The 22,762-nt window shown below is 47.7% G+C and overlaps 1 protein-coding gene across 1 annotated transcript in view; it reads left to right on the top strand.

The window, feature by feature from the left end:
• Nucleotides 1–19,113, top strand: part of Capn8 (calpain 8) — a 71,778-nt gene extending 52,665 nt beyond the window's left edge. The window contains exons 12-21 of the mRNA XM_006988623.4: nt 72–283; nt 1,724–1,760; nt 6,755–6,826; nt 9,168–9,225; nt 10,696–10,760; nt 14,201–14,269; nt 14,674–14,752; nt 15,275–15,391; nt 16,230–16,288; nt 18,459–19,113. Coding sequence (XP_006988685.2) covers nt 72–283; nt 1,724–1,760; nt 6,755–6,826; nt 9,168–9,225; nt 10,696–10,760; nt 14,201–14,269; nt 14,674–14,752; nt 15,275–15,391; nt 16,230–16,288; nt 18,459–18,482 — 792 coding nt within the window. The 3' untranslated portion in view covers nt 18,483–19,113. The remainder of the gene's footprint in view (nt 1–71; nt 284–1,723; nt 1,761–6,754; nt 6,827–9,167; nt 9,226–10,695; nt 10,761–14,200; nt 14,270–14,673; nt 14,753–15,274; nt 15,392–16,229; nt 16,289–18,458) is intronic.
• Nucleotides 19,114–22,762: the final 3,649 nt, after the last annotated feature.

Below are 22,762 nucleotides of genomic sequence, written 5' to 3' on the forward strand. Positions count from 1 at the left end.
AACAATCCCTAATTTGACAGGGTTGGGCTGAACTCCAAGGAGAAACTGACTCTGCCCATTGCTTTGCACAGCTGGAGAGTCACACGGATGCACATCTGGGCCAGAACTTCTTCCTGGGCCGCCAGCCCTCTGCTGACTCCGGCACCTACATGAACCTGCGGGAAGTGTCCGGCCGGGTCCGACTGCCCCCAGGACAGTACCTGGTGGTACCATCTACCTTTGAGCCCTCCAAGGATGGTGACTTCTTCTTGAGGGTGTTCTCAGAGAAGAAGGCCAAGGCTCTGTGCGTCTACTTTGTGGGGGCATGTCTTCTGAATTAGGCCACAGGTGGAATGCAGCATTGGGAGGCACCCCTGCTGAGTGACCTGCCCCTGGATCTTGGTTGATGGTTCCAGAGGAAGTCTGAAAGCATGGCACCTCCGAGGGGCCTTCCCTGGGTGTGCTTCCTGCTGCTTCCTCTTTCCTCTGTAGTAATGGGAATTTCCTCATCCAGAAAGGTCAAGGCTGAGGAGAAGGGCACCGTCAACAGCCTATTGACCAGCTGCCTGCTGCCTGGCAGAGGCTTTTGAGATCTGGGGCAGGGATGTGTACACAGTATATACATACTCAGTATACATACTATACACATTGCACACAACCCACATACTATATGTACATTAGACATATATACAACTATGTACCAAATATATACCATTTATGCACCCCCATCTTTATGTACACTGTATAATACCACATACACACTATAGATAAACATATGCACATGTACAGCATGCACACCATGTATATTATGTATACACACAATGCATGCATCAACTACATAACACAAACATGTAACACACAAAACACACATATATTATACATACCATATCATATAAACATACCACAATATATGTTCCCAGAGCCCCTTGGGCAGATAGTGAATCTCCTAAACAATCTTGCTGTGATGATGAAGGTCCTAGAGACCCTTGGGCAGACTAGACAATTCTGGACACAATTGGACTGATAATGAAGATTCCAAGGTCCCTGGTACAGATTGAGTAGGTCTCACTGAACCTTTAGAAGATGGAGAAAATTGAAGTTTCCTGGAGAGATGTTGATGATCCCATGCCACACACCACATACATGCATAACACACACCATTTGCTTCAATACTACATTCCATTCAGTATGCACATATACCAATACATAAATCACATACACACACCATACATGCATCACACATAGAATATTCACAGAGACATCCAGAAACTATATACATACCCCATGAACCACATGCACCATGCACACATACCATACCACAATCCTGACGCATATCACATACATACTGCACATCCCCCTGCCCTGTACCCACCCTCATACTTCACATTCTCTGAAAGGCTGGCAGAAGATCTGGCAGTGAGGTTTTTCAGAAGAGAGAAGGGTAGCAGCTGGGGTAAGATGGACCATCTCTCAGAGTTCTCCATGTGCAGCACTCTAGAATCCACGGGAGAGCAGAAACCCTTATCTCCGATGAAAACTTCCGGGTGGGTTGTGGGCTGGGGCAGTAAAGGGGAAGGATTCCTTTCAGGGGCTCAGCTCTACAGTTTTGTTTTGTTTTTTAGCAAAAACTGAAAAATCCTGGGTATGAAATCAATTTCCCAGTAGAGGAAATTCTCTCTGAAAGAACCCAGCCATTGGCTAAACTTGCTTTCTCACATTTAATTCACTTCTGTCTGGATTTCAGGGAAATGGGGGACGCTGTAGCTGGAAACCCACACGAGGTATGATGTAGTAGTAGTACTTTCTTACCGGGACCGCCAGCCCCCAAATAGTGACACAGAGACTTATTGTTAATTGTGAAAGCTTGGCCTTAGCTTACCCTTGTCCCACTAGCTCTTATAACTTCAATTAACCTGTTTCTATTAATTCACATTCTGCCACGCCACTCTTTACCTCTCCTCCACTCTGTATGTCTGACTCCCTCTGTGTCGCGCTGGCGTCTCGCCCACACCCAGATTTAATCCCCCAAGTTCCTCTCTCTTCTGGTTAGTTCTGCCTAACCTCTTCCTGCCTAGCTATTGGCCACTCACCTCTTTATTGAACCAATCAGAAGGTTCCTTGGCAAAGACTCATCTTCACAGTGTACAAAAAGATGATCCCACCACTGTGTGCAATCCTGTTATGCTAAGCGCTCACACTACTGCACCGCAGACATTCAAGTTTCTTATTAATTTAATGGAGTTCTTTGTATATTAAGAATGGTAACGTTTTATTTCTCTGGGACCTAGTACTATAACGTCTAAGGAGTGATGCCGGAGGGGCTGTTCACTAGTCTACACACATACACAGTCACACATGTGCACATGTACCCTCTGCATGCAATCACATACATGAACGTACGTGTGTGTGTGTGTGTGTGTGTGTGTGTGTGTGTGATATCTTTCTGCTCCATGGCCCAGGGGTGAGGGAATGTCTTCACGTGACACAGGTCCAGCTGCACCCCTCTGCTGTTCCCCCAAATGGACTGAGCATCTGTATGCAGCTGCTATTGAAAGTGCCCTCTAGTGGCTGAGCCTGCCTTTCTGAACAAATGGCAGGGGGTGGACACGTTCTATTATTGGAAATAACCAACTGTGTAAGCTCGTGTTTCTACAGATGAGTGGGAACGTCCCACCTGAGCATCCATCTGCCTGGGGCTTGGGTTTGAGTTCATCTGGCAGGAAATGCCCTGTCATCTGCTCCATCTTCCTGCAGTTAGTCTCCATCCGGTGCGGCTGCTCCTCGGGTCTGCAGTCTGCTTGTTAACTTCCCGGCAGCACTAGTTCCGCCCTGGGCTCCGCTCTTGAGCGCTAGCTGCAGGCGGTAGCTCGGGGGCTGCACTCCCAGGCTCTTCTCATTCTCACTGTGGGACAAGGAACGTTAGAGGAGCCACAGTGTGTCAGGGTGGACACCACAGAATCTACAAGCCTGTTTCGGTTTCTGTTAACTGAGCCAGGCTGGCAGAGCTCAATCCTGGTCATCACTGCAGCTCCCTGTCTCCATCTCCCGTGGTCTCAGAAGTCTCTTCTGGCCATTGGTCTGCCTTGGCCATCCTGTGATCTGATCATATGTTCCTTCACAGGTTACAGTTCACAGGCTGCTGCATTTGCTGTAGCTTGGTAAAGCACAGGCCTTCAGGCAGGAGAGGCTTCTGTGGTCTCCAGAGCATGATGAAGGAACCATACAAGGGATTCTGGGATTCCAAGGCCTGGGACTTCCAGCATATTCTGGTTCATAGAAACTTTCATTCTCTTCCTCTTTGAGTCCACCTCTGTCCCAACATATACACACCACACCACACACACCAAACTTTATACACATTCCATACACACAAACTCACCATACTCCACAACATCCCCCCATAAAACATACCACACATGCTACTGTACACACACCACATTCATCACAGATGCATACTATATACCACAAAATCACTACATACACATACCACACATTCATACTGTATATCACATACACCACATAATCACCACATATACATACCACACATGCATACTATATACACATCACATACACATCACACATACATACTAGATACCACATATGCCTATCAAAAAATATCACACATGTATACTCATACCTACCACACAGACTGCATACTTTCACATACACACACCATATATGTATATATACACTCCATCATAACACTATACGTACTGTGCATGTATAATGCACACATAGCCAGACTTATGCCACATACACACTACTCGCATGTATTTGTACATGCCACACCCATACACAGCACACCACAACCTCACGTGTGCACGGCACACACACTTCAGGGGTAACGTCTTTGTTGAACTCGGGACTACACAGGAATTAGGAAGGCCTTGGCCTTCTGGAACTCCTGTGTCCTCATCTGCAGCTCATGGACAGTTAGAAATTCAAAGGGCCTGGCTGCCTTGCCTGGAGTGAGGGAGATTCTCGGGGTGAACCGGCCACTCTCGGGGTTCAGATGTGTGCCTTTGAGCACTGCTGCTAAGATGACATCAGCCCAGCGTCGTCACAAGACTCTTTCCTTGCCCTTGTCAGGCTACCACATCATTGCCATCCTACACGCATTCTACCCGGGGAGTAGACACACAGAGATAAAGAGCACAACCTGTTCACCACTCCCTGTGTTCACTCACAGACCCGGGGCAGTCTCCAATGTGCTCCAGGCGAATGAATGAACACTTTTGGGGTCCTCTGTCATTATGTAAACACAGCCTCCCATTCCTTGGCTCCCAGCATTCCCACATCCTGTGGTATGGGTGCCCTCTGTTGGTAGACTGTCTGATACAGACAGCGTCTGTCCGTATACGCACACTGGGTTGTTATGTATGTGCCTGAGACATGGTCTTGCTATGTAGCACAGGCTGGCCCTGAGCTCCCTTCCTCCTGACTTTGCCTCACATGGGCTGGGATTCAGGGTGCACTGGCTCACTCATGTCTGCCCTTTCAAATGCAATTTCATACCTTTTCTCCCCAGAATAGTAGAATATTATGCTCCATCTAGAATTTATGGGCTTGTCACTAGACTTTAAAGTGCATGGCATGAACAGTATAACGACTTTCTCTCCTGAAAAACCACTTGAAATTGCATGTGCGAAACTATCGGTTTTTTTTTCTTTTCCTTCTAAAGAACCTATGTGTGGCTTTGGGTTTGTGCATCTTGTGTATGATGGTAGCATCGGTAGCCTCGGGGTAGAGCCCTGGAGGCTGAGAGAGTGGGATGGAGGAGACAGGACGTCTCATGGCCTACCAGAGTGGGCGTTTTCTTCCTGTACAAATCTCCAAGTCGTGGTTTGGTAACTCATTCAGCAGTCTCTGGTTGTCACACTAGAGGATGGTAGAGGACATTTGAATTTTGGGTCGATCATGTGTTAGCTGGGTGATCTTGGCCCCTGCCACTTAACTGTTTGTTTTTCTGTTTTTACTCTATATTCTTTAGCAACATATTTAGATTATATCCACCCCACTTCTCCTCTCCAGTCTTCCAACTTCATCTTCCTTTCTTTATCCTCATTCTCCTCCTTCACAACCCACTGAGTACAATTAGTGCTGCCCGTAAGTGGGAGCAGAGCCATTCATTAGTGCATGGGCAATCTACCATGGCCCATTGACTGAAGAAAACTGACTGACCTTCCCTCCATCGGCGTCCATCATTAGCATGAGACCCATTAGGGTCTCATGTACCTCTCACCTCCCCAGCCTCTAGCTCTTATTATCTTTCTGTGATGTTACTTAGCTCTCTAAACCCTGGTTTCCCCGTATGTGAAAAGTGTATAGTAATGAGACCACCTTACAGCGTGGTCACTCTAAGTCACAGGCAGTAAGCAGGGACAACCCCATTCCCACCACTGTAATTTACGATTACAGTGTCATTAAGCTCTCCTGGGCTTTGTGTACTTACCCTGGGGATGGCTTTGGAAAATCAGCCTGGTTTCTGGAAAGCTCTTCAGGCTCTCTGGGAAGCTTTGTCCTTCCCATTCTGTCTGGTGATGACAGTCAGGGATGATTTTGAAAGCATTCGGTCACAGGCATCCACAGAACGGTTTGTAATTTTTAAAGGATTGACACACACTAGCTCTCATTTGATTTTCAGAATGGCGCTATGAAACAGTCTCAGGTAATCTAATATTTACATTAGGAAGTGGATGCTCAGTCTGCAGAGACAGGCTCCAGGAAGCGGCCTGTCTGTACTTCGGCTCTCGGTCTTCTGGCTTCCGGTTCTGTTGTCTCTACTAGGTTGTGGTCTTAACTATATTTTAGCCTTTTCTTTTTCCCTTTGATTCTGCAAAAGCTAGGAAAACACATATAAACAGTCTCATAGTTTTCATATGATTTCTGGAGTTCAGTTTCCTATGAGGTTGGTGGCAAAATCCTTAGACATTTTCCAGACCCAGCCTGAGATGTCCTTGTGTCTGTTTTTGTTGTGATTCAGGGTTGAAACCCCAAATTCAAGGTCTAGGGGTCTGGAGAGATGGTTCATCAGTTAAGAGTGCATACTCCTCTTGCAGAGGACCCAAGTGTGGTTCCCAGGACCCATGTAGGGTAACTCACAACTGCTATAACTCCAGCTCCTGGGGATCCCATGCCTCTGGCCTCTCTGGGCACCTGTGCTCAAATGCAACCTCCCCACACATATAGATAGTTAACATTAAAATAAGTCTTAAAGGAAGAAATTCAGGGGTTGTAGACTCCGAGAGGATCTGTGGATCACTCATGGCAGCCTGCTGGACGGCCAGTCCTCTGGACGGCTCCCTTCCTGACCACCCGTATTCATTACTTATCTGTAGCTTTAATACGACACTGTGCCCAAGGCAACTTATGTAAGAATTTATCTGGGCTTATGGTTCCAGAGGGCTAAGAGTACGTCATGGCAGGGAGGCATAGCAGAGAACAGCAGCCAGGAGTAGGAAGCCGAGAGCTCACGTCTCCAAATGCAAGCCAAAGCAGAGAAGGCAACCCGCAAGCAGCATGAGGCTCTTAGTCCCAAAGCCTCCCTCCAGAGACACACTCCCTCCAGCAAGGCCACACCTCCTGAGCCTCCCCTGCCTCCAACTAGGAAACAAGAGTTCAAATGCCTGAGACCTCGAGGGACATTTTCCATACCACCATACGTCCGTCCCTACGCAGCCCAGTACAGTCTCACGGGGATGCTAACGGGTTGCTTGGGAGTCTGCATGTGTCACTCCACAGTTCCTGTTTTCACTTTGACGGCCCTCCTTTCCAGCCACACCCAGGTGACGCGGATGGAGAAGATGAGCAGCATTTTCGGAGCCTGTTTGAGGAGTTTGCAGGCAAGGTGAGCCGAGGGCAGGTGCCTGGCGTGCGGGGCAGGAGCAGGCTCAGGTCAGGCTTGTCTGCACTCCCTCGGGTCTGTAGGAGTGCAGAGGGCGAAGCCGCATACTCTGGGTCTCCAGCCTCGGCCTTTATTTGTCACTTCATCCCGTTTTGGGGAGAGAGAGAGAGAGAGAGAGAGAGAGAGAGAGAGAAAGAGAGAGAGAGAGAGAGAGAGAGAGAGAGAGAGAGAGAGAGAGAGAGAGAGAGAGAGAGAGAGACTATTGTCCAGAGGCCACTTTTCTCCCTGCGTTGACTGATGTGAGAAAACAGAAAAGCCTAATATCCGGGTCTCGCCAAAAGCCTTTCGGTTTGTAAATTGGTCCTGTCAGATGGGGCCTCTGACTAGAAAGCCAGGGCAGTGTGACCTCTTTAAATCAATAGCCTTCAGAGGTGGAATTGCCCAGCCTCAGCAGGAGGCCACTCAGTTAACCTGCCCTGGGAATAGAGACTCAGCCCGGCCCACTGGAGACCAGTGGTGCTGTGGAATCTAAGCCTGTCTCTGGTGTGTGCATGAATGTGATTATGATCAGGGTATGCATGGCTGTGTACGCACGCCCCCCCCCCATTCCTTCTCCCTCTGCCCTGCTGTCCAGGGCTCATTTTGATCCCAGTCATTCAGCAGTCATGAGTTTGAGCTCACCTGAGACCCAGTGTGACCTCACTGGCCTCATAGAAACTGAGGATCCTTGCTAGGTCGTGAAGTGCTAAGAGGACCCCGGGAAGGAAAAAGTTCTACTTCCTACCTCACCTTCACCTCCAACCCCACTGAAGCTCCAAGAGACTTTCTGGACTTAAAAATGGTACAGTGGTCTGTCATGCTAGGTATTTGGGAGTCTGAGGCTGGAAGCTTGCATGAGCGGGGAGTTTGAGGACAGCTTGGAATATATGGTGAATCTTCTGTTGTGATGTGTTTGTCGGGGGGTGGGGGGGGGGAGGAATGGAAAAACACAAGATATGCCAGAAACCTCTGCGACAAAGGAAAGCAAACCGGAAAGCAGCCTGTCTGTGTAGCCACTGACAAGCACTCCCGCAGAATACATCACCTGGCTTTACGCTGATGCTCAGGCCGGTATTTTTTCCCAGCAGAGACTTGTTTCCTCAGCTGCCAAGGGGCCATGTTTTATTTAGCACATCCAAAACATCAGAAGGGGGTAAAAACAAACCCTCCGTTGTTTGTAGATCTCTTCCCAAGTTTGTCTTACGTTCCTCTCTGGTTGAGGGGTGATGGAGAGGGGACACGGGCCACCATCCCCTCCACTGCTGGTAAAATGACAGAGAGTTCACGTGGTCCAAGGTCACAAGGCCTCATGAAGGTCACAGCCGAGGTCCAGTATGGACTCTGAGCATCCCATTTCTTTCATGGTAGGTGAATGAGATTTTCTGCTCAGAGGTTTTCCAGAGGGGTCTCTGGTGTTACGATAGAACTAACCGCCCTATGCCCTGGGGAGACCATCCGGAGACATTGCTCTGAGCAGTTTTGGTCTCACCTTTCCAATGCTAGGACCTGGCTGGGGCACTACAGGAGGACCAGAGTGACCGGGCTAAGGTTACAGTGTGAAAAATGGGCAGAGTCGAGATTGGAACCCAGCTCACAGCCCACTGCTTCTACTGTGCCCCCTGACCCTCACCCTGTGTGAGGCTTATCTTCTATTGGGCAACTTCATTCCCTGAATCCGAATTCCAGCCTGAAATGTGTCCCTGAGTGGAGTAGCAGCCCCCACAGGTGGGAAATCTGGCTAAGTCTTAGTGCTTGTGAGCCCTAAGCCATTACAGTACAGTGATCCATGCTGCAACGTGTGTGTGTGTGTGTGTGTGTGTGTGTGTGTGTGTGTGTGTGTGTGTGTGTGTGTGTGTGTGCAGTGATTAGCAGTGTCTGCAGTCATGGCTCTTTAACCGTAGCACGGATGCAGCTTTTTAAAGATTTAATGATGCCTCAGATAGGGCATGTGGTACATTAGTGCTGGTTCCCACTGTCACTGCTTGTCACGCTCTGTTCTCTGACTAAGCAAGTCCCGTGAAGCACAGCAGGAGGCTGGGCTGGCAGCCCTCTGTGGAGCTAGGCGCCAAGCTCGTGCCATCGACATCTCTCCCTCTTCCCTATTAGCCCTTCTGTGCTCTTCCAGGCTGTTGGACCCCAGAGGAAACGGGGAAGTTGAGTTTCTAAAGATATCACATGATTTGAAAAATCAGGGACTGGTGGACCTGGAGTCTGATGGGGTGGGGGGGGGGAAGAGCTCTACATTAATAAGATGCCTTGAAATGCTGGTTGGGTCTGACGCCATTCACGTTTGGGCTCTTTGCAGGATTCTGAGATCAGTGCTAATCAACTCAAGAGGGCCCTGAATGGAATGTTTTCTACACGTGAGTTCTCCCCTGGGTCCTATACAAAAGTCCATGGGCATCCAAGAGAGGTGCCAGTTGGGGCTGAGAGAGGGGGCAGGCAGAGATTGGCCAGAAGTACCTCAGGTAGAGCGGGTGGGGTTCAGGCTGCCTCCGACCTTAGAGATCCTGATTCTGTATGGTGAGGCAGTATCTGACCTGTAGGAGAGGCTGGGGAGGAGGTGGCATTGGGAGAGGTGAGACTCACTGGTAAGTAACCAGACTCTGCAGGACCAAGAATCTTGACATCAAATGCAATTATCTATTAAGTCCTGAGAGCAAGGAAGCTGGGCTGTGCTTGATTTATGTGACACTTTCCTACAAAATTAATGTTGCCTGAAGATCCTTTACCGAGCTTCTTTGGGGAAGTAGGTGGGAGGGGCGATTCTGACTGTTCTTGCCTATATTCAGTTGCTCAAAGTTTCAGATTTCGCTAGCCCAAGTGTCCAACTGTTCCCGAAGAAGGGTATGACACCCTATTTCAAACCTCAGTGCCGTTGGGGCCAGCATGGAGCCAGCCACTTTCCGTTCTGGTCCAGGCATGGCCAGGATTAAGTTGCTCAGCTGCTTGGGTGATGGGCTCTCATGCTAGCCCAGAGACAGACAGGGGCCTGAGCAGTGTCCTGGGGCTCAGCTAGCTTAGCATAGTCCTTCTGCTCTCTGCTCTGCTCTTGTGACATTTAAAGGACGCATGCTCTGTGTCTCAGAGCAGAGAGGAAGAGGGGACCGCCAGGTCTTTAGCACCCAGGTGAAGGTGGAGGGCAGGGATGTCTGGAGCTCCAGAGAGATGCCTGTGACTTATCAATGACAGCTTCATTGAGCCACTGTGTGTTGTGACTGTGGAGCCAGGTGGCTGATGTTTAAAACCCAGCTCTGTTCCCTACAGGTCAGTGACTTTGAGCAAACTGTAGAGGCTCCCTGGGCTTCAGGGTCCCTGTTTATAAAATGAAGAAGATGATGACATCCGCCAAGCAGGATTATTCTCAAGAGTAGATCATATAGTGACTGGGAGAGCCAAGGAGGGCCTGATGTGGGGATGGAGAATAGGTGGGCTTACACCAATATCCTGGTAACAAAGCAGAGCTGTCCTAGTAAGAACTTAACACGCTTCACTTTTCGTACCACAACGCTCAACCAGTTCTTGGTTGCAAATAGCATCATTATCACCATTGTATTTCCATTTGATGAAATAGAAGATGAAACTAAAGCTTACAAACATAAATCTGTGGCTAGCAAGGCTGAGGCTGAGAGGATGGAGCACAGTGCCAGTGCTGGCCAGCACTGATTCCTAGGGTACCAGGAGGCTGGTGGTATCTGTCCTCAGTCTCCCATGATGCTCTCACTTTTTCCATTGAAAATGTACTCTCTGATGGTCTCCTACTGTCTAGATCATTTATTTTCCCTGTCTTCAAACAACCCTGACTCCCACCTTCTTTCTTTTTAAATATTTAGGAACAGACATGAAATTTGATGGATTCAACATCAACACTTGCAGAGAAATGATCAGCCTGCTGGATGTATCCTTTAAATGTCACATCTTTTTTTTTCTGTTTTAAAGACTCCTCTACCTTCTCTGAGTAAAGAGGGAGAGAAACTGAGAAAGGAAACACATTTGCTGATCATGCCAGGAATTGTGTTTGAGCTTTAAAGAAAAATGCATCGTTTTGTAGATTGTCTTTACCACACTCGAGACTATCTCCCAGTTATTAATTAAAAAACAAGATATTCCATAGTTGAGTACCAAGCCTAAAATTATGGAACTTAGAGACAGCAAATGGAGGTATTTGCCTCCTTCTTCCTCCACACTGTGTTGATACCAGTGCCCCCACCTGCTGAAATTCATCCAACTCCATCCTCACCCAAACCCCTCCTTGGCTCTCCCCATCACTATACGGTCTTTGTTTCAGACTCTCAATATGGCCTTTGGATATCCACTACCAATAGTTTAGGATTACAGTACCAGATAAAACCTATTTGCTCTCTCTGATCTTATCTCCTATTGAAGAACAGGCTTTTCAGTGTTTGCCAGAACACTATTTCACAAGACCTTAAACTGTGGCTTATAAATAATAGACATATCTTACAGTTTGAGGTGCTGGGAAATCTAGGATCAAGATGTGGCGGCGGAGGGCTTGTCTCCTGGCTCCTGGCTGAAGCTTCACAAGGTGGAAGGGGTTTTCTCTGGAATTTCCTTTTATAGAAGCACAGCTGCATTCATGAAGGGGTCCCCTCTGGGACCCAATTACTGCCCAGGCGCCCCATTTCCTGACACCCTCATGCTGGGATTAAATGTCAACACATGGATTTGGGGGACATAACTAATCTACTATAATGGGTAGGAGTTTTCATGATGAATAGAGAAAAGGCATTCTGCATGTCAGGGAAGTTCTACAGGAAGGTGCAGGGCACCAATGGCTTAACAACATTTCCTCAAGCTTTGCCTGGAACATGTCCTGCCACTTACTGGTGGTGAAGGTGAATCTTTTAGCCTAAGGAGGCTCCCCTCAGTTCTTAGGGACTCATTCATGATGAGATCTGGTAACTTACTACAGGATCCCTTTACCAGCCCCAGAGAGGACAGGAAGACTGACTTTCCTTTGCACAGGGCAGGGTTTGTGCAGAGTCATAGTAGCGGAGTGTGTGCCAATCTCTGCACAAGTCATCGCGGATGGATAGGTGGTGCTGTCTAGTGGCCCTGGAGCCCCAAGTGGCCAACAGCTGAATAGTGCTGAAGCCCTTCTGTCCTTGTGTCCTTCCATTGGGGGGTGTGGTTAACAGTTCAACCTGTGGTCACAGAAAACTGTTTGGTTCACTTTGCTGTGATGAGGTCCTTGGTTTCAGAATCATTTTCATCAAAATTTTCTGTTAATTATAATTCAGATTTGGGTTTTGTTGTAGTTACCTGCCCATGTTCCCAATGGCATTGAGTCTCTTATGGCTGCAGAGGATGCTGACTTGGTGACTTTGTCTTCTTCTGGAGTCTTTGCTCCAGTAAGGGAGAGCACCTGAATCTCCATGTGCAGTGAAATGCCCATGCAGATTTAGAAAGATGACAAGTCTGTTAAGATGTGATTCATATGTAAGAATATGCTTAGTTGGGATGGGGACTTCCTTCTGTGACTTTTATTAGATTTGGAGTTGTGTAGCCATCACCTGGTTTAGAACACTTTTGACCACCCCCCCCAAATCCTGCACTCATATTAATAGTCGCTCTTTATTCCCTATCCTCCATGGCAGCCACTACTATATGGTGCTTCCATTAGCATGATGTTTCAAGTACTAGAACACACGTCAGTATCCCCCCACCCATGGAAACTTGAAAATGCCAGCACTTAGATTTCAGTCCTGGAGACCCTGACTCAATAGGTCGGTCATCTGGACTTCAGGACAAGCAAAGGTTCAAATTCTGTCTTCCTTACTTATCAGGTATATACATTTGGAGAAGTTGCTAAATGCTTGCACTGTCAGGGTCTTTCCCTAGAGAAGAATGGAATAAGAATGTCTAGTTTGTACAGCCATTATGGGGGTGATATGAGATGCAAGCATGGGAAGTGCCACGACTCAGGGTGCTATTTCCCTGAGCTCAGTACCCTGCCAAGAACGGCTATTTGTGTTACAGTGAGGGTGTGAGCCGTGGTCCAGCCAACCTTCAGTTCTCTGTGTAGACAGGTTGTCTGTGTTACAGTGAGGGTGTGAACCGTGGTCCGGCCAACCTTCAGTTCTCTGTGTAGACTGGTTGTCAGTGTTACAGTGAAAGTGTGAAGGATGTGGTCCGGCCAACCTTCAGTTCTCTGTGTAGACAGGTTGTCAGTGTTACAGTAAGGGTGTGAAGGATGTGGTCCAGCCAACATTCAACACTAATCAGAGACAGAGCCTGAGACTGGATGCTCTGAAAGGATGAGCATGTTAGTCAGCCTTCCATGGTTTTAACGGAGTGTCTTAGACAATGAACTTGTCATAGGAAAGGTCTATTTGAGTTCACAGTTTTGGCTGTTTTGGTCTACATGAGGCAGCACTCAATGGTGGAAATGAAATGGACCATTTATCTCATGGCATCCAGGAAGTAAAAGAGAGAGAGGAAGAGGAAGAGGCAAGGGTCCAACATCCCCTGCAGGGGATTGCCTCTGATGACCTGTGGTGTTCCACTAGACCTATCTCTTCAAAGTTCCACCACCTCCCAAGAGTGCCATGCTGGGCATTAAGCCTTTATCAGGTGGACCTTTGGTGGTCACTCTGGATCCAGACTGGAGCAGAGAGAGAGCTTTACACTCTTGGGTGCAGACTGGACTTCTATTGGGCTGTCTCACATACATGGGGAGGATTGATGGTCTGTTCTGTAACACAGTGGTGTTTATTGATTTATTGTGATTGTGAGAAAAGAGACTGAAATTTATGAGTGTAAAGACAATTTAAAACCAAACTCCCGTGTCTAGTTCAGCACTCAGTAAGTACTCTTGGAAGGAAGGTAAGTCGGGTATGGAAAATTCCACACGACCTCCTCCCACATACATACTGCTTTTGGTTTTGTTATGGCCTTTGAGAAGACCCTGTGGCTGCAACACCTGGTAATTTTTTTTTTGACATTCTGACAATACTAACATGATTTGAACGAGAAGTTGCACAATCACAGAAATTATAGTCTGGAAGTGAATCTATAAGTCACGTAGCTCCACCTGCTGTCATCCGGGATAATGAGGGTATGGTGGCAGGTAGTGTTGATGTTACGAGGTTTCAGGCTACTGGTTTGCTCTTCATTCCCACCTCTGTGCCTGGCCTCTGGAGTGAGTGTTTAACTTTCTAATCTCATTTTGAATTGGCTTCCCACCATCACCCCATTGTGTGGCTTGCTTCAGACACGAAGGTCCGCTGAGGTTTCAAGGCACTCATGTGAGCTCCTAAGAGAAAGGCACTCACTGATGATTCAGGGTTTGTTTGTGTTGGCCTTTAACAAGCTTAGACGGATGGTACTGGAAGCCTGGGACCTGAGGAGTTCAAGACACTCTGGCTGAAGATTCGCAAGTATCTGGTAATTAATTCTTTTCTCTCTCTTGGGAGAGAAGGGCATCTCCCTGGGTCCCACCCCCTTCCCTCCCTTCTGACCCTCTATAATACCCATCCCTGGACTGTTCTAGACCCTGGTCTATCCAGACTCTGGTCAAAACCATCCAAACCTGGACACACTGTTCAGAAGGGAGCCTGAAGGCTGTGGAAGTGAGAGACACAGATGTCAGCCCTTCTAATGAAAGTCCCATTCAGAGGACAACATACTATAATCACCTCTAGCCCTGTTTCTATTTGTTCTGGACTTCTTTGAAGATGTCAGAACAGTCTTAGAGTGCATCCTTGGCTTCCTGAGAGAGGTGTAGAGAGGGAGGAAATTGTGGTCCAGGGTGATGCTATTCTCCATGTGCAGTTTCTCTCTGGCTTCAGGAGATCTACAAGGAAATGGACCACAGCCGTGTAGGGACCACTGAGGCCCATGAAATGAGGACGGCCCTCCAGAAAGCAGGTGAGGACCCGTCCTGTAGGAGAGGTCTTAGGCCCCAGATGGACCCACTGTAGATGGTTTCTTCTCATGATGGTAGTGGCTCAGGGTCATTCCTGAGAGCGTTCTTACGTTGGATGGCAGCGTGTCAACAAAGCCTTGCTGAGGATCCATCCTCTCCCGGAAAGAGAGGATGCGGCAATGTTCTGCACCCTGCCTGTCACTCAGGCAGTGACAGCGGTCACCAGGGGCTCGGCAGGGGCTCACGGACACTGTCTTACTTGTACTTCCTGTGGTTGCATAGTTATGACTGTCCCAGGCCTGAGCTGGTGCTGGGCCAGAGAAGGAGCTGGTGAGACATCCCCAAGAGTGGAGAGACTTGTTGGCAGAGAATCTCCTGGGCCTCCCTGGAATAGGCTGAGTAGTCCTGATTTATGGATTTACGCAGGCTCCTGGAGGGTCCCTGTGACGCCAGCACCTTGCGGTGTATCAGGAAGACGCTAAGGCCTTTGCACCACCCGTGACACAGTCCCTCTCTGCCATCAGGTTTCACTCTCAACGACAAGGTGCAGCAGACTATTGCCATGAGGTATGCGAGCAGCAAGCTTGGCATTGACTTTGACGGCTTTGTGGCTTGTATGATCCGCCTGGAGACTCTGTTCAGTAAGCCTCACTTTTCTTTAGCCTCGATTCTTTTCCTCAGAGACACAGAGCATTGGAGGGGCCAGGCCAGAGGTGAGGCCTGACAGTGCCTTTGGAGCCAGGGGACTAAGGAAGTAGAGATGAGATTTTTATAACTGTGATACTCAGGAGGAAAGCGAGGTAGATACTTTAGGGGCTACAGATGTCTGGGCTGGTAACATCTAAGGGCCAAGGTTGCTTTTCCTTGGAGACCTGGAGACCGCTATCCTGATTATTGAGCTATATGAAGTCACTAGGTCGAGGCGCTGAGACTCTTAAGGGTCCTGTGTTAGGAGCTTTTGGTGTTTATTCATCTGTATGCCACCATGAGGGTCATTTGAGAGACTGTGCCATCTTCCAGGAAGAGGGTAGGCTCCCTCTAGAAGGCAGTAGCTGGATTTCTTCCTTGGACCTTGGGGCGCTGATATCTTATAATCAGTATGACATCTTTTAAAGGGAGGGGACCTTCCTTTCATTGGGAGAGTGCAAGGTGGGAAGCCTTGGGGGCAAAATCAGTTGGCCAGAGATAAAGCCAAGGGACTGGACGATCTGCAACCCACTCACTAAAGAACTGCCAGTTTCTTGGCTGAGCTTCTGAAGATGAAGACCCAGAGGAACCATCTCTGCTGACAACTTGGTCCATCCATTCAGTCTGGGAGACACCTGCTGACACTAGAGCTCGCCCTGACTGCTGTTCCCTGGGGTTAGATGAGATCTGGGGGGCATGGGTGGAGGGCGTGGGCTGGCCAGAGATGGCTCTCTGAGGTTCCAAAACCCAGAAACAGACCTGACTGACTTTCTTTCTTCTCTGGTGTTTCAGAACTGTTCAGGCTTTTGGACAAGGACCAGAATGGCATTGTCCAGCTCTCCCTGGCTGAGGTAAACAAGCTGAGATTTCAGGAAGTCCTGGTAGACAGAACTCTGAAATCCCTGGACAGCAGAGGGGCTAAGCTGTGTTTATTCCTACGAACCAGCTTATTGCCATGGAAACACCCGAATGTTCTGTGGTGGGCGTGAGGAGAAGGAATGGGACAGTCTCTTAAGGAGTGTGTTAAGCATTCTAATTAATTAATATAATTTAATCAAGTGCCTCCCTCTTGACTCTTTCATCCCTTTCTTTATCTTAAGGATAAAGTAATAGCTAGCTGTATCTAAAATCATTTCAAAGAGGCAAACTCTTGTTAATGTGGATGCACTTGTACGTGCATGTGTGTCTGGTTGTGAGGAATAGATATAATTTAAGAAGCTTGAATTCTGCAACCTCTGAGTTGACATATAGGACGGCACCGGAAGCCAAAACTGAATCTCCAACAAGGCGGAAGGAAGGTGCAGAATAAGCAAGTGTCCTGCTGTGCACAAGTCACACCGTGCTTTATGCAGGAAGCACCAGTCCCTGCCTGTAAGGGGCCTGCTTGGGATAATGGAGGCTGTCACTTCCTGCTAGGGAGGGCCAGGGGGAACAGGAAGTGTAGACATGCCCCAACGGTCCACCTTATGAGGCAGCATTGGCCTCTGATCTGCTTCTGGGGCAGTGGAGCTAGAGGACTGGGTTATTACCATCCATGCCATGGTAGAGGGCTTGGTTATCACTCTCCTGCCATGGTAGAGGACTGGATTATCACCCTCCTGCCATGGTGGAGGACAGGATTATCACCCTCCTGCCATGGTGGAGGACTGGGTTATCACCCTCCTGCCATGGTAGAGGACTTGGTTATCACTCTCCTGCCATGGTAGAGGACTGGATTATCACCCTCCTGCCATGGTGGAGGACTGGGTTATTACCATCCATGCCATGGTAGAGGACTGGGTTATCACCCTCCTGCCATGGTAGAGGACTTGGTTATCACTCTCCTGCCATGGTAGAGGACAGGGTTATCACCCTCTTGCCATGGTAAAGACAGGGTTATTACCCTCCTGCCATGGTGGAGGACTGGGTTATCACCCTCCTGCCATGGTGGAGGACTAGGTTATCACCCTCCTGCCATGGTAGAGGACAGGGTTATCACCCTCCTGCCATGGTGGAGGACTTGGTTATCACCCTCCTTGCCATGGTGGAGGACTGGGTTATCACCCTCCTGCCATGGTGGAGGACTGGGTTATCACCATCCCTACCATGTTGTCTGAGTCCAACTGCTTTTCATTGTTCTTGTGAATGAAAATGGCATTGAGTACTTCCTAAGATCAAGGAAAAGCTTTCTTTGTAACATATCTGTGGGTTCCTGTAGACACTTGGAGACTAGTGTGTGTAGAATGAAGTGTTCATGTAGAAGTATACAGATACATATAAGAACATATACACACACATATATGAAATACAGATATAAATGCGGGAATATACATATATAGGGATGCATATAAATATATTTGAAATAGACATAAATGTAGGAATATATACATATGTGTAAAACATAGAGACATAAGAATACAGGAATACATATATAAGGATGAATGTATGTCTGCAAAAAATATATATATAATTATATGAATATAATTCTCCTTTATGAGCTTTTGTTTCCAGAACCCTCCTAAGACACTTGGATGCATCAGACCTTTGCAGAAAATGGCAGTGTTTGTATAGGACCTCTATCCATCCTCTTGCATACTCTACATCCCCTCTAGACTATAATTGATGCCTAATAGAATGCTGATGCTGGTTACAGAGCTGTTTTCACCACAATGGTCAGGGAGTCAATGACAAGGAAAGAAATTTGTTCCTATTCAACACAGATGCAATTCTTTCTTTGTAGAGTTTTAATTTGCCCTTGGTTGAATTATGAATGCGGAACTTGCAGACCGACAAGACCCACTGTATTGTACTCATCGACACACCTCCTTTTGGAAGCCCCTTTTGGGTATAGAGTTTTTTTCCTAAGTCACGTGTCCTGTAGTGCTCTGAGTTGTTAGGTCACTAGCTTCCTGTAAGTGAGCATGGCACTGGCTGGAGGGTGGAGCTGTGACAAGTGGTGCCACGCAGGGCAGGAGGACATCGGTGGCCACAGCCCACATGCTCCCTGGAGGCCGAGCACTGACTTTGTCTCTTCTTTTGCAGTGGCTGAGCTGTGTGCTGGTCTGACCTGCTGTTGCAGACGTCAACAACTTCCCTGCCTTCCGCTCATCTCTTTGCAATCTTAAGAACACGTATACTCAAGTGACATTTTCTGATTGTTGTATTGTTCCAGCTAATCACTGTTCCTGAGACACTGGTCTGTCCCCACAGAGCAGGCTGGGGAGCCCCAGATCTCTCAGCAGCACAGAGCTATGTGCTATTGGAGCTGATCCCAGGGCCCAGTGGAAGGAAATCAATCAATTAAAGTTGTGGGCCAGAATGGTTTCTGCCTTCCTCTGGAGACGTGCAATACTGAGGGCAGCCTGGACTTTTCATGTGATGGGGAAAGATAGGAGTCTAAGCTACGAGAAGGCTGAAAAGATGGACATTTTCTTGGAGGGGAGACCTGCTGTGAGCAGGCCTGCTTCTGAGGGTCCTCAGGGGAAAAAGGCAGGGTTTTAGCTCTGCCGAGAAAGGGCACAGGCCTCTCTGGAGAAAGTATGTCCCTGGGGGTGGGCTGTAAGAGCTTCAGCTGTGCTTGTGGTTCAGGGTTCGGGCCCTCGGCTTCCTGTTCTTGCCACTGTAACTTCGCTCCATCATCGGAGACACTCACCCCCTGGAACCATAAACCTAAATAAATAAGCCCTTTCTTCTCTAAGGTGCCCTGGTCATGGCAATTTGTCGTAACAGCAGCGAAGTAACTAATACACCTGTCTACACTCTGAGACGCTGTGACTGTGGTCTCAATATTCCGTCCAATTTCAAAAGTCCCCATAGTCACAACAGCCCCCAATACTGTTCAAAAAATTTAACATTTCTTTCTGAGACTTGAGGCGAACTCTTAACTGTGAACCTCTACAAAAATAAACAGGTTATAAACTTTCAATATTTGGTGGCACCGAGGGAGGGATGGGAGGCCAGTAAGGAGAGATTAGAACAAAGCCAAACAAGGAAAACACTAAATTATAGAGCTCCGTGCCTGGCATATGGGACATCTGATGACATCATTTGAGCTTCAAGTGGCTGGGGTAGCCCCTCCCCAGCTGCCTGCAGTACACATGGGCTCCTTTTGGGGCCACCTCCAATTACTGCCTCCAGGTTTTATCAGCATATGTCACCTGCTCTTGGTGTTTCCAGTGTCCTGGAGTCTCCACTGAAATTTGTTCTTCACCTTTACAGCCCACTCAGGGGGTCTGTGTAGGGAACCCAAGTCTGCTGCACATTTGCTGGCCTTGGACTTTTCTCTGGAATCTCAGAGCAAAGCTCTATGACATTTGCATTCTTTGCACTCAGCTCCACATGACAACACTCATTTTTGTTACCAACCCAGGATATAGCCAGGATTCCAAAGATGATGGTGGCCATGGATTCTGCACACCTCAAAGCCAGGGGAAGTACTTCCTGAGTGGCCCTTCAGGCATTCTTTTATAGACACTCTCATTTCAAATGAGTGTTTATACCCTGTAGTCTTCAGTAGGTGGGATCTTTGCCTAGAGCTTTGCTCTTGTACCAGGGCAAAGGGCTCAGTTTGTCCTTAACAAATGCCATGGCTTTGCTTGCAGCATTCACTAGGTTCACTATATTCAGACTCCTTTGCTGAATGTTTAACAAATCCTTCTGCTCTATTGTGGCAGCTTGAAAGAAAATGGCCCCCAAAGGGAGTGGCACTATTAGGAGATGTGGCCTTGTTGGAGGAAGTGTGTCACTGTGGGGGCGGGCTTTGAGATCTCAAGCTTCTCTCAGTGTGACAGTTGACTTCCTGTTGCCTCTGGGTCAAGATGTAGCACTCTCTGCTCCAACACCTCATCTGCCTGCACATACCATGCTCTCTGCCATGATGATACTGGTCTGAACTTCTGAAACTATAAGAGAGCCACCCCTCACCCCATTAATGTTTCTTTATAAAAGTTGCCATGGTCATGGTATCGCTTCACAACAACAAAACACCCTAACTAAGACATCTACCCTTTATTCACAGTGGTTCTCACTGTAAATCTGGTTAAAAACAGCCAGTGATAACCATGCCACAGCCTGTGTGCTGTGCTGGCTTGGAATTTCATTTATGAGATAAATTAATCCATGACTTTTGAATTCAACTTCAATTAAAGACATGGGTGAAATCCATCCAGAGTCTTTGTCAGGGTGTAACATGAATGACTTTGCGTCCTCTTCCCCAAATGGTCTTCCTGTCTATCTGAAACTTTAGGAGCACAACCCTCACTGCCGAATTTCTGTTGGCATTCTGATCTTCCACACTTCCACCAGAAACTACCAGTTAGCAGAACTTACACCACCCTAGCCATTCTCTAGCCTGCATTTCTAAATTCTTTCAAATTTCTCCTGCAAAGCAGTTCCAAAGGCCAGAGAACCCCACGGTCAGGCTTATTGCAACAGTGTCCCTTGGTGGCTTTTCTCATAACCACGACAAGATCCCTGACATCAACTTCAAGAGAAAAGGTTTCTTTGGGGTCACAATCCCAGAAGTTTCAATCCATCCTGGTGGGAAAGACATGGCAGAGTTCACAGTGATGGGAACACGTGGCCTGAGCACTTTCTATCAGCATCGGACAAGAGGCAGAACAAACAGGTTGGGACCAGAACCATACAACCTTCAAAAGCCCACTCAAAGTATCTCTTGCTCCTAGCCAGTGCCTAAATATCCTAAAGGTTCCACAGCCCTCAATACAGTGTCACAAACTTGATGGTACAGGCCTGAAATTCCAACCACTCCTACGATGAAGCGGGCAAACTCCAGGCCCATGTTGGGAGTTCAAGGACAGCCTGGATAATGTAGTGAGATTGTCATATAAAGTAAGAAGACCCCTGGGATGATAACTCAGTGACCGGAGGTGGCAGGGTTCGCCTAGCATGCAGGGAAGCCCTGGATTCAACCCCTGGTACTGAAAGAGAGGATGAGGGGCGCAGCATGAGATGAGTGACTGAATGTTCAAACACGAGCCTGTGGAAGATGGTTCCGTTTTGCTGTCTGCTGCTGTGACAAATACCACCACCAAAAGCAACTTGGGGAAGAGAGGGTTTATTGGGTTTATTTCGGCTTGGCGTTGCAGTCCATTGCAAGGATAGGTGAAGGTACCACTCCTGTGCAGGTGGTCCTGGGTTCTATAAGAAAACTGGCTGAGTAAGCCGTGGAAGGCAAGCCAGTAAGCAGTGTTCCTCCATGGCTTTTGCTTCAGTTCCTGCCTTCAGGTTCCTGGCCTGACTTTCCTTCAGGATAAACTGTGTGCTGAAACAAATCCATCCGTTCTTAAGTTGGGAATGGTGTTTATCACAGCAATAGAGAGCAAAGTAGAATGTAAGCCAGTAGAGAGTGGACTGCTGTGGTGAGAGACCTGACCATGTTGCGTTGGGGGAGGATTATGGAAGTGTTTGGAACTTGGGCTAGAAATGCCATTAGTGCTCAGAGCTTAATGGGATGTTCTGTGGGACCTTGGAAGAGAATATTGAGAGAAATGCAGACGATAGAGGCCTGGCTTGTGAAGTTTCAGAGGGGAAGCAAAGATTCTATCAGGGTTGTTCATACAATATTTTAATTAAGAATCTGTGGTTGCTGGAAAGCTGGGACAGAAGAATCAGCTATGATTAATAAGAGACCAGCAACACGGACATGAAAGCTTTGCTACATGGGGACAACCAACGCTAGTTAGCTGAAGCTGAAAAATCAGTTGTGGTTGTGCTTTGATTGTAACTGTGCCCTGGTTCTCCCTTCTTGGAATAAGAAAGTTTGTAACTTAGTTTTGATTGTGAAGGGGCCCACAATTAAAAGATTTTGGATACTTTAAAGAGACTGAACTTCTAAAGTACTTGAACTTTTAAAAGACTAGGGGACTTTTAAAGTTGGGTTGTATTTTATATTGTGTATTAACTAGAGGGATTGGGGATAAACAAGTAAGAAAAGGTTATGGTTTAGTAGTGATATGTTTGTGTCAGTTGAGTAGGGTTCCGTTGTCCTGGTTAGTGTCAATTGCACATGAACTGGAGTCACTTGGGAAGAGAGAACCTCAACTGAGTTATTGACTCCATCAGACTGGCTTGTGGACATGTCTGTAGGCATTTTCTTCATTAATGTTTGACATGGTAGGGCCCAGTTCATTGTGGGCAGTGCCACCCTGGGCAGGTGGTCCCAAGTTGTCTAAGGAATCAAGCTGAGTGAATCTTGGAGAGCAAGCTAGTCAGGAGTGTTCCCCCCCCCCCCCCCCCCCCCCCCCGCGCAGCTTCTCCTCAGTTTCTGCTTTAAGTTCCTATTCTGACCTCCTTTCTTGATGGACTGTAGGCTGTAAAGTGAAATA

This window comes from Peromyscus maniculatus, chromosome 11, assembly GCF_049852395.1.
Source record: "Peromyscus maniculatus bairdii isolate BWxNUB_F1_BW_parent chromosome 11, HU_Pman_BW_mat_3.1, whole genome shotgun sequence".
NCBI lineage: Eukaryota > Metazoa > Chordata > Mammalia > Rodentia > Cricetidae > Peromyscus > Peromyscus maniculatus.